General features: G+C 41.9%; 2 protein-coding genes across 4 annotated transcripts in view; both read right to left on the reverse strand.

Moving 5' to 3' along the window:
• ABAT (4-aminobutyrate aminotransferase) overlaps positions 1–974 on the reverse strand; it is a 40,834-nt gene extending 39,860 nt beyond the window's left edge. The window contains exon 1 of the mRNA XM_085237790.1: positions 713–974. The gene's annotated coding sequence lies outside the window, so the exon portion shown is untranslated. The remainder of the gene's footprint in view (positions 1–712) is intronic.
• A 445-nt stretch (positions 975–1,419) lies between these two features.
• The window catches only part of METTL22 (methyltransferase 22, Kin17 lysine), a 28,566-nt gene continuing 11,797 nt past the window's right edge, over positions 1,420–18,188 (reverse strand). Inside the window, exons 1-12 of one of the 3 annotated variants that reach the window (XM_010719409.4) lie at positions 14,372–14,495; positions 14,066–14,258; positions 13,440–13,762; positions 10,480–10,830; positions 10,061–10,101; positions 9,837–9,981; positions 9,328–9,399; positions 8,723–8,776; positions 8,080–8,160; positions 7,144–7,246; positions 6,197–6,365; positions 1,420–4,734 (exon numbers count right to left, since the gene is read on the reverse strand). In XM_010719409.4, coding sequence (XP_010717711.2) covers positions 4,699–4,734; positions 6,197–6,365; positions 7,144–7,246; positions 8,080–8,160; positions 8,723–8,776; positions 9,328–9,399; positions 9,837–9,981; positions 10,061–10,101; positions 10,480–10,830; positions 13,440–13,569 — 1,182 coding nt within the window. In that variant the 5' untranslated portion in view covers positions 13,570–13,762; positions 14,066–14,258; positions 14,372–14,495 and the 3' untranslated portion in view covers positions 1,420–4,698. Of the gene's footprint in view, positions 4,735–6,196; positions 6,366–7,143; positions 7,247–8,079; positions 8,161–8,722; positions 8,777–9,327; positions 9,400–9,836; positions 9,982–10,060; positions 10,102–10,479; positions 10,831–13,439; positions 13,763–14,065; positions 14,259–14,365; positions 14,496–18,188 lie in introns of those variants that run through there. The other 2 variants (XM_010719410.4, XM_085237791.1) reach the window with 2 other exon arrangements.

The raw sequence follows: 18,188 nt of genomic DNA on the forward strand, positions 1-18,188 counted from the left end.
GATTTCTTTAAGTAAACAATGGACAATGCGGTATTCATGCATTCAACAACCTTTTTCCACAAGCTGTTTCCATTTGGTTAAGAAAGGAAGGCAAATCTCCATGTGTACCTGAAACAGGTACAAAATCACAGCTGTTACAGAACTGGATCCACCCCCCCCTCCCACGCGTCAGACACGGGGAGCAGCTGACTTGCAGCGAGATGAGATACAGCTGAGGCTGCAAAAAAAAGAGCCCTCGATGCGGTTCACAAGACGATAACCCGACCGTAACAGATCCGCACGGCAATTTCCTCATGGCAGGGCTCCCAGGCGCTCGCCCTCTCCCACCTCCATCCCGCACCCAGCCGGGAGCTCTGGCCATGCCTTTGGACCGCGGGGCACAGGTCAGCCGCGGTGAGCCCGAAACGTCCGTTGCCTATTACAGAATTACTCGGACATCCCCCCCACCGCAGCCCGGCATCCTCGCACATCGTTCCCTTCGCACCGCTAGGCACGCAGGACGGACCGCCGCAAAGGCCGACGTGCAGCGGCACGGCCCCGGCCGAGGTGCGGCGCAGCTCGGAGCGCGCCTCCGGGACACGTGCCGCACACCGCGCCGCTGCGGCTCGGCCCGGGCCCCGCACCGCCGCACGACGCACCGCGCAGCCCGCTATACGCGCCCGCTCCCCGCCGGGCTCCGCGCCGCCGCCCTCCCTTGGTTCCCGCCGCTCACCACCACCCGCGGGGCCGCGCTCCTCCGCCCGCCGCGCTCCGGGTGCCGCCGAGCCCCGCTCTCGCTCCCCTCCGCGCCGCTGCCCGGCCGGCCGCGCGCACCGCAGCCAATCGGCGCCGCCGAAGGAGGCGCGCGGCTCGGACTCGGCCCCGCGGCGCGGGGAGGCGCGGCTTCGCGATGCGGGCGGAGCCCCGGATGGCCTCGGTGAGGGGCTGGGCGCAGCGCCGGGACGGGTCGCGTCACGGCCTCGGCCCCGCGGGCAGCACGCGAAGCGGTGCTGCGTTTGCGCGTACCGTGGGGCAGAACTCCGATACCTCTCATGGTTGTTACAACAACAAAGGCGCGGCCGTCCCAACGCTGCAAGGAAGACGGCAGCTTTGCTAACGAAGCGCTTTTTAATCACTCGGGATAATAAAGCGCTAGAACGTTTTACTGCAAAAAAAAAAAAAATAAAATAAAAAAAAAAATGCACGATGTTTACCGCGAGATGCCCAAATAATAAACTTCAGGTCCCCCAGCCCGACCCACAGCCGGACAGCACTGAGCTGTGCTCCTCACACAGCTCCTCTCCAGCCCCAGAGCAGCAGAGCAGTGATCTGCTCAACAAGGTCCCGAGGGATCAGCTGGGACAGTGTCTTGTGCTGGCAACAAACTGCGCTTCATGATTGGAATCGTACAAAATTCAGATACACCACCCCACGAGCACATCATTTTTAAGCATGCTTTATTAGGAAAAAAACCACCTTCCTCATCATATAAACACAGACAGCGTGCTAGAAGTATTATCATTTCAGGCACTAGCTGGATTTCCAGTTATGATCTGCATGCTTAACATTAAACCAGTTCCTGTTTCTAACCCTAACAGACAACGGACTGCTGAAGGTGTAAATTTATGTGCTGAGCATGACCTACATAGAGCATGATTCCAGACAAGACTGAGGAGTGATCCCTTACCAGCTCTCTGGCAGGGCAGTCTGTGCTTCTCTCTCACTACCACTGCAAAGCCAGGGCATCTTAAGGTTCTTTGCAACTCTCCTGCTCTTAGTTACTGCCTGTTTCTGGCTACTCCTTATCATCTGCCGTGTCGTATCCAAATGTACAAGCTGACCTTTACACCTCTGTACGGGAAGGGGTGGGTCATGGCCTGAACCAGTGATCAAGCAGCTGGGGAAGGGGTGTAGCCAGCCCTGGGAGCACAGCTGGGAGCAATTCACCTGTGGGACCATTAACCTCACTTAAGGGCTGGCAGCTGCAAGGGAAGCATCTCTACTTGCAGATCACTGTTTTTGTAGTGTTTGGGGAGCCCCGATCCTCAGAAAGGGGAAAAAATTTCTTCTTTATTGTCAGATTGTGACTGTTTCCTCTCTTGGGTGATCTGAAACTGGTTTAAGGCAACTGTATCTACTGCTGCTTATACTTACAGCCTCAGACACTGAACCCTGAGACTCCCTTCAACAGCAGGATTAGCTCCAAGGCATTAGGAGGAAATTCTACTTTAGCTTACTTACAAAAAGCAGCGATGGTTGTAGTTACTCAGCCAAAGACACAAATGTTTTTTTTTTGTTTTTTCAGATGCTAATTTAAACCAGTTGTAAATGCTTGAATTCTACATTGAACAGATCCACAGTATCTCCTTGCCTGGATGAGTTTCTGTAACCACACAGACTATCTTACATCAGTTCAAATGCATTTCTTGCTATTGAACCTTCAAAAACAAACAAACAAAAAAAACCCACAAAACCAAAACACTACTTAAGTTGCAGATGCATTCAAAAGAAGTTGTCTTCAGTTAACCCCCCAAGTAAATAACATCACAAACCAACTGCTGCAGTCTAACCCTGGCAGCTACTCCACCCCACAGAGCAGCTCACCTCTCCCCTTACATGGGATGGGGGAGAGAACTGGAACAGTGAAAGTGAAAAAAAAATCCATGGTTTGAGATAAAGACAATTTAACAGGTAAAGCAGAAGCTGTTCAAGCAAGCAAAGCACAAGGAATCCAATCACTGCTCCTTATGAGCCAGGGCAGCAAGGGTCCATCACGAGCAGCGGCTACTTGGGAAGACAAAGACCACAACTCCAGGACACCCCCATCCCATCTGTCCTCCAGCTTTTATTCCTGATCAGGACATCAGGTGGTATGGAATCTGCTGCTGGGCAGCTGGGGTTCACTGTCCTGGCTGTGCCTCACCCACATCCTGCAAGGGCATCACCAGAAACAGAGACCTTGATGCTGTATGACCAGTGCTCAGCAACAACTCAAACACTGGTGTGTTACAACATCGTTTTCATCACAAATTCAAAACCCAGCACAGTCCAAGCCACTATGAAGAAAATAAACTCTATCTCAGTCAAAAACAGTATGATATCCACCCCTTATTCCACAACCAACACTTAAGTAGTGCTCAGGTCCCACCCTAACCAACAGGTTAATCAGCACCCTTCAGTGCATACACAGATATCATTCACTTAGTCTGTGGGCCACCCCTGTGAAAGGTCCATAAAAACAGACACCAAATGTCCACAGAGCACATTTAGAGTGTGTTAGGTTCCATCATTAGTAGGGGTCTCTCAGGACTGGAGAGGTGGTGTGTTGTCAAAATCAGTGCACGAACCAGAAATAAGAACTCTAGTTGGGAATCTCTGGATTAAGATACAGGAGTTTTGTTTGTTTTATCTTTGATGTTTAAATGAGAATTGTGAGAGAAATGTTCTATGTTAATCTAGACAGATACATAACAACATAATGTAATTTTTACTTGGGTTTTACTCACAGGAAAAAGCCATCATCTTTCTCTAATGACCTTTCATCTCATTAAGCAACATGAAAAATAGAGAAAAATATATCTTTGTGCAAAATATACCTTAATGCTCATGCATTATGAAATAATTGACCTAAAAGGACCAAACTAAAGCAAATGTAAAACAGACTTTCACAAAGACAACCAGATGCTTCTAATGTGACGTACACACTCCCACGTGTCACAGGCTGGAACATTTTCACAATGCTAAAGAATCCAGCAGGCACAAGAATGTAAGTGACAGTGCACATATGGCAAGTGATATAAACACAAACACTATAGTACGCACAGAATTTGTAATGAGTACAAACACAATGATTTTTGGTTTCATTAATGACACAGAGGAGAATTGATAAATCCGTTTTACTTTAATCCAAAAGCTAAGGCACTGAAAGCCCCATTTGCAGAGGCAAGACATTCTGGGTCACCTTCTTCCCAGCCTCACATATACACTCTGAGAACTCCAACGTTTTAAGAGGGAGGAGTATGTCACTTCCCTTTCCCATCCTCAGCCTGGCAAGCACTGAGTACCTCAGAATGCCACCAGGACAGTACAGCTCTAAGACTTCTGTAGAACATTTGAAGAGGCTCAAACTAAATGCACCTTGCCTCCTTTCCATTGAGACAGTTGCCCTAGGCCAGACTGATTCAGATAAGACGAACCCAAAATGAAGAGCTAGGTTTCATACATTTCATTCATACATAAGCATTGAAGATTGCTTAAATGGAAGTCTGTGAATGACAAACAGGGCTTGCCCATAGACTCTTTCACAGCTGTCCATAAATACAAATAATGTGCAGCTCTGGTAAGACTGAGAACTGTATCCAAGTTCAGAAAACTAAAAAGTAACATGTGTGACATCTACAAATCGGCCACAGGGAGCAAGGCGAAATACCTCTTTGTTAGAACTAAAGCCTACCTCTTCGGTCCCAGGGCACGTGCAGTTCTGTGTCACTGCCACAGCTTCTCAGCCAGCATGTCCTCTGAAGATCAACATTAACCAGTTTCGTAACAGAAGCAAAAAACCACATTCTAAGAGCCAAAAAAACAAGACTTGCTGAGGTAAGGCAAATCTGCAGGGAATTACTTTCTGAGAACTCAGATCCAACAGGAAGTTTTTCAATAAAACATCCCCCCCCCAAATATTATCCTTAGATTAAGGTCTTCTATTTTCTCATGTCCCTGTCACGTTAGCTGATCAGCAATGATCTTCCACAATTCCTACAGGAGGGGAAAAATTCATATAGTTATTTTCTCAGATCAGTAGGTTGTTATTACAATAAAGCTCAACTTGCACACACTCTCTAATTCACAGCAAATGCATTTACGTAATCTCCCACAACAACCAACACGTTATCTCTGAGATAGAACTAGAGAATTGAGTTCTTTATTCTTGCAGTATGATTTTCTAAAATAAAAAAATAGTATAATTCAAATCGTTTCTAAAAATAATTTCATTGGTCTACAGAACCTGCAGTATTTTGACTGAGAATCTTGCTCTCTTTCTTAGTCTATGTTGAAAAACACTTCCAATATTGCTAGCAGAGACGTAGCTAGTAATAATACTAATAAATAGTCCATTTATTGAGGAATCAAGGTCTCACAAATGACTACTTATACACACGCTTCTCAATACACTGCAGAATAAGGATGAAAACCAGACACTTTGTCTTCGTAGAGTAAATTAGTGTAAGGTTTTTCTGCTATAGTAAATATTAGTAATCAGATTATCATATCCCTATCACCACAACATTTGGAATTCCAGCAGTGTACTCCATGATCAACAAGGTGACTTCTGCATTTAAAAAAAAAAATGTATCTATTTCAAAGGCCAGTAGCCTTCCACAAAAGGTTATGTAGAAAATACATTCACACCTGTAGAAGTAACTCATCCTATACATGTGTAGACTTATTATAAAACATTCATGCAAAACCTTATGGCTGAAGGTGGCAGCACTAAGAAAAGCAAATTAATCTCATGAAATCACTGTGAAACCCATAACCACAGTGTGCACACATACTGTACTACACAAAACAGTACGGTGGCTACATGACTACAGATTCAGAAGCTAGTACAAGACTTGCAAGTTCTCCCCAAGGGTCTCAATTTGTGTTGCTACAGAAGCTAACAAGCTACTAGCTGGCCTGCATAATACTCATAAGAGCAGACAATTAGAAAAAAGAACAGAGAGGAAACCATGAGTGCTTGGAATGTAAGTAAAATAATGTACCTGATACATCTCTAAATGCCACAAGTTTACTACTCATCGACTTCTCCATATATATATATAAGAGCATTATTACCTTAACCCTGATTGGGAATTATAAAAACGAGAAAATGAAAGCTTTTTTACATTCAAAGAAATGAAGATGATATTGGTCCATTTTCCAGTCAGTCACAAAAATTGTTATGTTAGAATAGATTGCTCTCATTTCCTCAGAGGTTAAGAAACAATTTAAGCCACTGAATTGTTCTGTGATAGAAAAGGGCATGTTATGCCTATTTAGTCTGGGCTGTGTAAGCACTGACAAGAATCATTTTAATACAACGAAAACTAAATGGAAATAAATAAGAGCATAACATTTGTTCTTCTGTTCTTACTTCATGTTAAGCACACAGCTGAAAACTAATTTCAGATTGCTAGCCCAACATATGCCATTTATTTTAATGAATGCCACTTACCAACTGCTCAATCCTTTCATAAATGAGAAACTGGCAGAAATTAGGCTTAATGGGTTCCACACTGTATTTCATTTTTCCATCATGAAGGTTCTCCAAATCATTTAGAGTACTTCGAAAATGACTGTAGGCTTCACACGTAACATCCATCTGTCTTAAAGTGAAATTCAGTCTGGCAAGACAATATTTAAATTAAAACCTTTTTTGTTTACCTGCACCTTAAACAGCTATGTAACTTTCTTCAGCTAATGAGAAACTTAGGTCTTCCCAGAGTAATTCACTTCCACAGTTAAAAAAAATAAATAAATAACCCCCTGCTGCCCCAGAAAGCTTGTCCTATCAAAAACCCAGTAAGCCTTGGATGAGTCTTTCCATTGATTTTAACACATTCTGCTCCAACAAAATAACTGGCTTTGTTTCTGGGACAAACACTTTGCACCAAATCACATGAGTAGCTATTGCTTACATACCTTTAAGCATAATCAACTTACATACTAGTTTATGAACAGACTTCAACATACAGCTACTCAAAAGCACGCAATTCCTTGAAAGAAACCACCAGAGCAATTACAATGGGGGGGATGTGAGAAAGGAAATGTGTGTATTTTCTCATTCTGAGCCTTTTCACTCTGCTCCATAAGCACAGGACCTCAAAATCACAGCAAATTTTGTCAGACATTACAGAATACATTACACTGGCCACCTATTAATCTTTATTTGCACAAAGGTTACCTAATGAATGACAAAAGTAAGATCACACTTCTCTGGAGATCAAATTCTGAACTTATAAAAATCAAAGAAGTTTAACAAATGCTTGTACTGGGCATTCACAGCAGCCTTTGATCAATCAATAATCAGAATCCGGCCTTCAGGCACATCAGGGCTTTTGTTCAAGGAAAGGAAAGAATGTAAAGATTCTAGTCCTTATGTTAGGAGTTAGTAATACTTGCCTCTTTTCTATGGCTAGGAAAACTGTGCAAGAATGTTTCAAGTTATGTGTGATTCTATACAGCGTCCTGAACAAGGCATCCGTCAGATCGTCGTCGTAGAACACTATGGGAAGAACATGAAGAGCATATGGTATTTACACTAAGTGTAGCATTTACTGAATCTCAGGCTTGAAACAACAAGCAGCTTTAATATTTCAATATTTAATAATAATTCTATTATTATAATCAAACAAATCATTATTTTATCTAAACCCCCAAGGTATTACACACATTTAATGGCAACAACTGACCCAGTGATAGTATCCAGTACTGCTCTTTACAAAAAGAAATCTTAAAGATTTCTCTCATGACAACGGGAATCGCTTCTGTCAAGCAACTTACAGAACTTTAACAAGATCTCTCTCAGCCTGGAAATACCTTACTGCAAAGCTAAAAAAAAAATAATCACATACCACATTTCTTTTTTTTTTTTTTCCTACTTCAGCAAGAATAGGGAAAAAAAAAGCCAGAGATGCAATAGGACACATGCAGTACCTAAAAGTCTTCCCACACTAGGGAGCATACTAGCCCAGCCACCTGTCTGTCTTTACTTGCACCAAGGTTATCGGATTCAAGATAAGGGTACGACAACAACACTTAAATCTTCTGAAAATCAACTTAATCACTTATGAGCAATTATATTCTTTGACTAATTTACTCAATTACAAGTAATAAAGAAAGGTTGTTGGATTTTTCAGTATCTTATTCTTCTATTGCTAATTCAGGCAGTAAATAGAATTGTTTAAAAAAATATAGACAAGAACACTTGAGGCAGAGATTTGACAAACAGGTAAGGATTTGATCCATCACATTTCAAAAGCGAACTAGGTATAGTTAAGTTGTTCCTCAAAATGCTCAAGCGATTGATTTAAAAGCTTGCTGGTTATATTTTCCTACCATCAGCTGCCATTATCACAGTGCAGTGGTCATGCAAATCTGCAATCTCTTCTTCAGACCAGCTATAGAGAGCTTCTGGATCTGTAACGAGAGAAGATAGCTTCTTTTTAAACTACACCTTTAACTGTTTGATAGATTAAAAAAAATACTTTAATAATTTAATGTAGCGATCAGCTACTCAGTAAGCAGAGCAACTCACTGAAGGGAAATCACAGCCTCCCCTATTTGCTCTCTGAAGTTCCCTTCAGTCCTTTGCTTTTGCTCATTATCTCTTGCTCAGGGCTGATTGGTGTGATTAAGTTTCCCTTGACATAAGAATTTACTACCAGTTACTATCCTGCAGCAAGAGTACAGATTCAGTTAGAAAACATGCATTTTTTGATTATGCTTCCTCCTGTTATGCTTTCTAAAATTTAGAAGCTTTCTGTGAATATCTGAAAACCATCAAGCCTGTTCATCTGGCAGTATTAAGTATTTTCAATAAACATCTAAGGTCCAAGAAAAGCTTTGAAAGCATAAGGATGATTTTACTTCCTGAAATAGCTGCTCAACTTTTTGAACCATTACATCATATTACTACCATTCAACAGATAAGAAAGCCCAAAAAACAAAGCAGGATTCATAAACTATAACAACTACCTACCAGTGCAGAATTCATCTTTCAGCCAGTCCAGTTCTTTTACTTTAATTTCTCCTCCTGTGGGTGTAGAAAGATCCCAACAGTCACAAATGATCTTTCAGCCAGTATTGAAACATATGATAAGATATACTAAAGGGTATAGGAAACAAATAAGACTGGACATCATTTAAAAACCAGTCACCCACTGACAAAAGAAGAATAAGACAAATGTAATCATCAGAAATATCTTAATTTCTCTTCTACATGTCACTTGCAAGTTGCAAAGTTCAGCCTCTGTAATTTACACTGTTTACACGACCCTTGGCACCTAAATGTCCATGATCCTCACAATTACCTCAATGAAATGAACATAACAACGTAGAAGCCACAGCTGGGCTTAACTTCTTAACAGAGAAAGATTGAATATTTTGCTCCTTTCCAAAAGAAGCTATCCCATTTTGAAACACGTACAGATTTCTTGCATCTTTCTAAATGATTCACTTTTAACCAAAACAGAAGTTTAATTTACCCGTAAAAATGCCAGCCAGCTTACCAATGACTTATGCTGTTTAATCCTACAGTAATTCATAGACAAGCAATTGCACAAATACTGTCTGCACAGCACTTACCTCCTGGTTCCATCAGGTGTTTGTTTAGCGCAACATTTTGTTCACACATGGCCAAAAGATCTTCACCAACATCTGGAAGAAAACAACAACCATATTCAGAATGAGAATATTTCACACGCGCTGTACGTTCCTCTGACCTCTCAGACTATTTATCTCAACTTCTCTCAAAGTAAAATTCAGAGCAGCTCCCTTCCCTCACAACTGCTTCCATAGCACCCTTGCTTTTTTCTTTCATTACTAAGCTCCATGTCATCCTTGATAAAAGGAGTTAGATCACCATACTACCTTTTTTAATCTAGAAAAGTATTGGGTTTTACTGGCTGCAAAACGCTTGCACCTGGAATTATTGCTGCTTTTTCGATCTGTCATGAAAGTGCTTGCCATTTTTCAATAAACAACATTTTATATGCATTGATAACAAATTAACAACTAAAAAAAGAGCAGGTGATGATAAAATCCCAGAATGAAAGTACTGGTTTGTTATATTTCACTAAAGATAACTGCCTTACCTGTGCAATAAACTCTGCTAGCAATCATTCCCATGATAATGCTTGCAATTCCTGTGCCACCTCCAAGCTCTAGCACTGTGCAACTCCTGAACATATCCCGTTTAAACAGAATATAATCAGCAAGAAGAAAGGCTGCACGCCAGACCTGTGGAGAAGAGAAGCAGTTAAACCAGAGAAATTCTGAAGCACAATCCACAAACAGCAATACAAGGCACAGTACATACTTGCTTACCAACATCTTCTAAGGGAGTTGCCATAGTATGCTCTGGGAAAATGGAAAGAGAATATTGTTTCAAAACACTGTTCAAATCAAGTTCCATAATAGCAAATTTGAGAAGTTAAGTAATGCTTCCCCTTTAAATCTAGAACTAAGCACTATTAATTCCACACAGTAATGCTGAATAATGGTGAAAACCCCACTCTAATTAAGGAAAACCATTTCTCCATGATATACAATTATCCAAAACACTTTTGGAGAAGCACTGTTTTTAAAGCCCTTAACAATATCACAGTATTACTATGGCTTATTATCTACTTGGACTTACCAAGTTCTCTTTCATTTAAAAGACCAACTTAGTTTTTCTTTGTTTTACTTCAGCAGATATTTATTCAATTTCTCCTCGAACATAAGCCTACTATTTACCTATTTTAACAACATTGCTGCAAGTGCATTCTTGTTCTTCATCTTCAAAATCATCTTCTTTTCCTTTCATGAGAATTACAGGACATACTCTATCCCTCATAAGATCCTCTGCCTCTGAGTCGCTGGCTCTTTGAGGCCTTCTGACCACTTCCAAGTCTCCATCCTCATCTAGCAGAGCTTCTATTCCTTCACTATTCAATTCCTTCTCATATTTCAGATTATTCCCATCCTTGTTAGTTAGTTCATCTCCACTTCTGTACTGGAGTTCTCTTTCAGTTGTAGTTTCTCTTGCATATTTCTCAGAGGCCTGATCATCTGTGTTCCAAAGGAGTTTGAAATAGGACAGGAACACTGCAAGAACATGGAGTGGGAAGAGGATAAAGTTAAAGATCAATGCTAGGGAAGAACGGAATCTATACGCAACCTCCACCTGCGTGACATTTGATATGCATTTCACATACCAAAAAATCTAGAGCAGTGAAAGTGTTACAGGTATCTTAGAATACAGCTCTACTTGCTAGGAAGAAATATTTCTGCTAATTCTGTCAGAAGGGATAAATGAAGCACTACCAACATCTGCTGGTTGACTAAGCATCTACTCAGTCACAATTTACATTTTCACCTTACTTAGAAACTTGTTTCAGCAATCAGGAAAATAAATGGTTTCTTACATCCTCTAAAAGATCTTCTGTTGAGATAGATCAAGTTGAAAGAAGAATGAATATCAGAAACTAGGAATTATATCAACAGGAGGAAATGAACTCTATCTTAAAGGACACAAACACATTTCAGAAAAAAAAAGTAAAAGGAATTTCTTTTTCTATTTTCAAACCCTTCTGAGATTCAAGTAACTTCTCACCTTGCCATCAGCTTAAAGCAGCATGAGGCAGCACAAACAGGCAGTGTGCCTCCTGTCAGCTTAGGTTGGACTTACTGACACTTTTCTTTTTTTTTTTTTTAAAGCCAAGAAAACGTCTAGTGAAAACAGCCAACACCAGCAGTATCTAAAAAGAATTTCTTGGAAATGAGTTCACTCTCACCAAGGGGAAACTGTTTGCCACTATTGATTTCAACAGTTGCACAATTTATGGAGTTCTATTTCAGTTGCTTCAGATATATCCAAAGCTGGACATACAGGATACTACAGGAACATGAGAAATCCTTCTCTAGAGATCATAACAGCTAGATCTTATAAAAATCTTCACTGTCTATCTGTACAATCAATGAATATACAGATGTTATAGTATAGCAGAGAGCTTAGCTACATCGTTGTCACACTAAAGCAAAAGACAGAAAAAATAGGGACGCTCACCCTATCCTGGGCTCGCTGCAAAACTCCAGTGGAGTGGATCTCCAGAAAAGATCCTTCCCCACTGGCAGTCAGCTCTTAAATGGGTCTAAGAGAGGTGGAGCCAGACTCCACCCCTTCCTGCAGCACAGGTGAATTGCCTTCACCTGTGCTCCCATGGCTGACTCATTGCTCGCCTCAGGTGATTAATCAGAGGTTCAGGCCGTGATTCAGCAGTTCTCATGCACTATCCAAGCACAAGAAATTTAGTAAGTCAGCTACTGTTTGCATGACAACCACGTTAATTTGATGAATTAGAGGATGCAATCAACACATCATAGAATATCCCAAGTTGGAAGGGACCCTGCTCTCTAAGTTAACCCTGATCCTCAGAGTTTCAAAATGGAAAACTGATCCAAATAAGCACAGACTAAATCCCCAGGAGGTCCTCTAAAAACAGCGAAGCGGTGGTGGCAGATTATTGCTGGATTTTTTAGAGCAGAAGCTGTCATACTACAATCCAGCCCTGGTATGGGAAATCCATTTATTTCTTAAGACTATGGACATTCAGAGTACATAAAACAGATTGTCATATTACTGTGGTGAAAGGTTCTTTGTGCCAAGGAGAGTCACGTCAAACGAACACTAAGTCACCGCAGTGACTGAGCACCTGGTGGGAAAGCAGGGCCAACCCACGGGAGCTGAGGTGCATGCAATGTACCAGAGTGGATGGAAGGGCAGGAGCCAGGATCCACCCATTCCCAGACCTCATTTGAGGGTTGACAATAGAGGTAAGGGTATCTCACTGGAAATCCCTGCCTACCTGAGACCTTCCAAGGGTAAGCAGATTTTTTTCCTTTGTTTCTGTACCCACAGCTGATGCATTTGGGCATATCCTCACTTGCTGCAGCCTGTGACTTTGCTACCCTGTTATCAATGCTGTGCTTTCCGCTGCATTATAGCATTATAAGCACATTTTACTAACAGCTCCAAGGTCATTTCCCTTGACAACTTCATAGAAATCTACAAGCTGGTAGAGGCAGTCATTTGCCAATTCATTTCCACTAAGGGCTTGATTCTTTCATTTATATAAATTAGTCAAGCTCACTGCTATATTCAGATTTGTTGTAGCCAATTTTTTAAATTAAAAAAAACAACACAACAGATAACAAAGCTGTTGAGTTCCTCTGGAGCAGAGGGTAAATCATCATTTAAAGATTTTATAAAAAACATAAATGAATTACTTATGCATTTATTTCAAGTGGCGGTACTTAAAACTGCTGGCTTCTCACTTCTAGTCTATATGCAAGACACAAACTAACTTCTTAATGTGATCTCCAGAAGTGCTGTCTTGAGATTCTAGATAAAGGAATAAACATGTAAAATTAAGCTTGTACAAAAACTGGTGTTACTTCTTCTCAGTAACTTAAGCTGTTTTTTTTTTTTTCTGTTCTAAGATGGGCTATCTGCAAATCCATATTAATAGTTTTATGTAGCTATTTTCATGAGGAGAATCCAGTTAGCCCTCTTCCCTCTGAGCAGGAGCAGTTCTGCTTCTGCTTGGAGTAAAATATATTATGATTACTATCAACCAATCAAAGGAGAATTAAGACAATACAAATACATTAGAGTGTAATTAAAACACAGTTCCATCAGTCTAAACATGCATTACCTGGCTGTCCAACTGCATTCAATCGTACCATGAGATGACTTCTATTGGGACAGTGCAAATGCACATCAGAAAGGACGGTGTCACTTTTGAACGTGAGGTTATCCATCTCCTTCTCCGTGACATCTCCCATGGTACGTCAGTCAGTGAGAGGGACACCTATGGGGACAGCTGCCGTCGCCAGGCAGCCCACTGTGAAGCTGCCATGGAACCACTCTGCTCAGCACGACCTTAGCGCACAGCTTCCAAGGCCTCGGGCAAGCTGCAGTCACGCAATCTCCACTGTGCCCTGATGAGATACCGGGCTGTGCATGGGGGTCTCCAACCTACAAGCAAACACAGACAGCTTTCAGCTCGGTAACATTGCCCTGTGGTGTGAGGAAACAGGCTACACCAACAACTAAATTACAGTGCTGCAGTGTTTGCTTTCACAATGCTCCAACAGCTACAGTTCACCACGAACACCACATGCTCCAAGAAGGAACACTGCTCACTAAGTTGTGTTAAAAGCAACCAACCACCCCGTGACAGAGCAAAAGAAGCCACAGAGCCGTGCAGTGAAGGCTCCCTCACACGGCGCAGCTCTTCCTCAGAAACCAACGCAATGAACGCACAGCTCAGTTCCATACATTTTGTACAAATACTGGCTCTTCCTGGAAAAACCTGGCTCCTCTCACGTGCCCCCACCAGAAGGGTAGTCGGTGAACGTATCCCGCTTGTCTCTGAGTTCTCTGTTTTTCTCCACAAAAACAAAGAGCAACCCTCCTCGTTGCCCCGTGCCTGTGGCTCCGCCGGTTCTGTCCTACGGCGCAAACATTTCCCCTACAGACAGACACAAAAAACCGACATTTATTTCCCCGGACATTCTGAGAAAGGCACGTAAAACACGAGGGCACCGCAGCCGTGAGGACAACGCTACGCCGGCTCACACGCACAGACTCGCGAGGCGCAGCTCGCAGCGGCACCTCCCGCCCGCTCTCACGCACACCGCGCCGCCATCTTGGGAGCCGCGGCTCCTTCCGGCGCGCGGCTGACGCGCCCGCCCCGCCCCTCTCGCCGCCATTGGTCAGTCAGAACGGCCGGCTCAATGGCCGCCTGCCTGCAGCCGCCTGCAACTGCAGTAAGCTAATAACGCTCTCCATAAACTGTGCCATGTGCCTATGAGAGCTCCATAAAACACGGGGATAAAACAAAAATACCCCGACACCAAAAAAAACATTCAAATTAGAGCAAATACTCAAATGAATTCAGTCTCGTTTGGCGTGATATGGAGCTGAAGGACAGCCATGGACTTGGTGTTCAGCCCTGAGGCATCACAGAAGAAATCAGGCACGTTTATGCTTTCACCAAGAGCAGTCATCTTCCAGCAGCTTTTTCAACTTAACGTACTGTGTGTGAAAAATATTTAAAGCCAAATGCAACTGAACCACACCAAGTCACAAAGCAAAATGATACCGTTTCATTATCAATGTAAAAGCAAGATTTTTAAAAATATATACTCCTGGTTGAACAGGTTCTTGCAATATCATCGCACAAAATTGAAGAATTTTGCTTGTTTGCTGGGTAAGAACAGCTGGAGTGACAGACCATCATTTTCCTGTACTGCAACTGTGACTGTCAGAAAAGCCAGCAATGGACAGAAAAATAGAAAATTACGAGTTCTGCAGGTTCAGAGAAAGCAACTTGTTAACTAATATACTGTTTGTGAGCTCTTTGTTGTTAGGGAGCCAAAGGGAGCCAGCAGATAGAGAGCAGTGGTCCTTCCCCTCTGCTCGGCACCAGGTGATACTGGAGTGCTGTGTGCAGTGCTGGGTCCCACAGAGAGAGACCATCATAAGAAGGTGAGGGTCCATCACAGAGCCATGAAGGTGTGAGGGGGATGGAGCACTTCTCCTGTGAGGGGATGGAGAGAGCTCAGGCTGTTGAGCCTGGAGAAGGCTCAGGCAGATCTCATCCTTGTCCATAAATATCTGGAGGGGGGTGCAAAGGGGATTCAGTCTCATGAAGACATCTCAGGTGACAATACAGAGGACACGATGAACTCGCAGGTTGTGTATAATTGCAGTCCAACAGACATGCAGTTTTTCCACAGTACACTGCACACTGAAGAAGTGATGTGATTGATTTCCCCATTCATAGTTCTAGCCTTGCAATCAGCACAGACACTGAAAATAACTGGATTTTGTTGAAAGATACTCAGAAGTCTGGTTGCTGATTATATTCAATTCAAGGTACGTTCTGATCTGATGCTTTAGAACAGGTATCATGACAGCTGAAAAGCCTGCGGCAGCTGGTCTATTATGTTTACTGACCCATTCCCTATCCCCAAAATCTCACTAAAGCAATATATTTTGTAACAGTAATAAAAACAGTAGTTTAAAACAATAGCTTTGGGTCACATTATAATGATATAGACAAAGGAAAAAGATCTTTCTAGGCTTCAGATTAAAAGAGCAGCTATCAGAAAGGCCACAGGAGATCACCGAGGAACTAAGTATAACAATAAAAAGCAGCTTAGTATCTTGTTTTTCACATTGACATTTATGTGTGTGCATCCAGATTTTTGCTCTTGTTGAGTGCAGAGTAAGTGGTGCTATGGGCACAAATATATATATTCTTTTCATAATTTTATATTTAGTACTATATATTACCATACTGAATTAATATAACACTGACAAATGTTTATCCTCCCAATCCATTTGTGAACTGGCTGATAGTGATTACTCTTTCTTCATAAGAGAAAAAAGCATTAAGGCCTTTAGGAATTCCATGGCCAGGCAGCCCCAAGTGCCTTTGTTTAAATTGCTTTTCCAAAGCAACTTAGTATTCTTTGCATACAGCAGGGAACTAAATTAGAACTACTTGTTTCTACCCTAATGCCCTAACCACAGTGCCCTTGGATGCCCAGGCTATTCTACTCTTCTTATTACAGATACATGAAATCAGAATGAAAAGTGAGAGCATGTACCAGTAAGTTAAGGTGGAATCTGAGTGTAATGCTATGATCGCACAGAGTATACCCTGTGTATTTCTGCAATAATGAAAACTATGATTAGCATCCACTGGTATGCAAAGTGCTTTGAACTTGGAATGAATAAAAAGACTGTTGATATAGATGAAAAATCAGTGGAGAACTTCGTTTTGCTTTCCAAGCACATGACACCTCGGTGCTGGCCAGCAGGTTGAAAATCCCTAAATCACTGCTTGAGGTTGAAAAGTTCATGAGGAGTAAATGAACAATAATTTAAAAGGGCAAGTGCAGCTGTCAGCTTCTGTGTTTCCATATTTCTTGAATATCCACTTCTTCTTCCCAGGGGAAGCTTGCCTCATCCAGCAGGAAAACCAAATTACAAGGCAATGACAGCAGTGCAGAGCTAAACCCGCAGTGATTTCTTTTTCATTAACTATTTTGTGGTTGTTTATCAGAAACATTCACACTCTGATTATAGCATTATTCTCCATGGGATCGTTCAGAACAAGAATTTGCATGCCTTTGGCACCATCCCATCAGGACTTCTCCCATCCAACACACGCAGATTTACATAGAATATTTTCTGAGAGAGGTCTGTATGTCACATGTCAGGCAATATTAACCCAGTGACTGTGACCAAAAACACACACCCAAATTCTCTTTAAGCAGGAGGAAAAGAGTAAACTTAAAGCGAGTGAAAAGCCCTCTTTTATGCTCAAGCACACTAAATCCATGAAACACAGAAGCACTCTGATGCATTCAGTAGCAATCATGAATCATTGTCTTTTAAATTGGGATCTCTGAGCTAGATTACAGGGAAGAACTGCAGAAAAGCATTTGATGCTCACATGCTCTATACCAAATGCTGTAGTAAAGTTTCAGTAAAGACTTTAACACCGATTAATGCTCCAGAAAGTAAGAGAAAATTCCATCCATCCATTCTGCTCCTTTCTGCCCACAGCTTCTTTCCCATTCCCGGGCCCACCTCTGGGGTGGTCAGTCTCTTCTGAGATTTTAATTAGGCTCTTTGAGGTCAGAATGCTGCATTTTGCTACACTGCACCCTGTGGACTATTAACTATTAATTATCTGTGATATCTGAGTAGCAGGTTGTACACAAAGGGTATTGCTCCTTCTCCACAAAGATAATTCTACATTAAAATCTAAGCTCTTCCTACACTGAAAACCCCAGTGTGACTTCCAAGTTTGTGTTATTTTTAGAGATCTCAGTAGATTTGTAATTAAATCTCTGGTGAAGCCAATCTGTGCCACTGGCTTCTTCCTTTCATTATGGACCCTTTCTCATGAATACATGAAGATGTTTTGGTGAACTGGGATTCTTTTGTTTTCTGACTTTGTAGAAGTTCATTTTGTTTTTCTTCTCAGCATGAGAATGAATGCTACAGATTATGCTGATGTGGAAATTAAATCCCCTTGAGCTGATATATTCTTGACATCAGTTTTTCTATCATCACAGACTGGGCATAAAAGGATCAGGAGCTAGCAAGTCGAGCTTTTGTTTTCTGTAAAGTTAAGCCAGACAGATTCTGCAAGGACCTCCACATATTCTGATGATTAAAACAAATCATTTAGTAATGTTCCTAAGAATAAGCACATCTAGAGCTTTGTGGCACCAAGCTTAGGGAAAACAACTGTCTGGGACCTCCATTATTCTGGGGCCACTTGGACCTACACAGCTTAAGTGCTGCTGTTTTATTCTGTGACACCTTTTGCTTTCCCTTGACATTAACTGGAGGAGGGCGATGGCAGGCTGGTTGAGAT

The sequence above is a fragment of the Meleagris gallopavo genome, chromosome 16 (genome assembly GCF_905368555.1).
Source record: "Meleagris gallopavo chromosome 16, MGAL_WU_HG_1.1, whole genome shotgun sequence".
Classification (NCBI taxonomy): domain Eukaryota; kingdom Metazoa; phylum Chordata; class Aves; order Galliformes; family Phasianidae; genus Meleagris; species Meleagris gallopavo.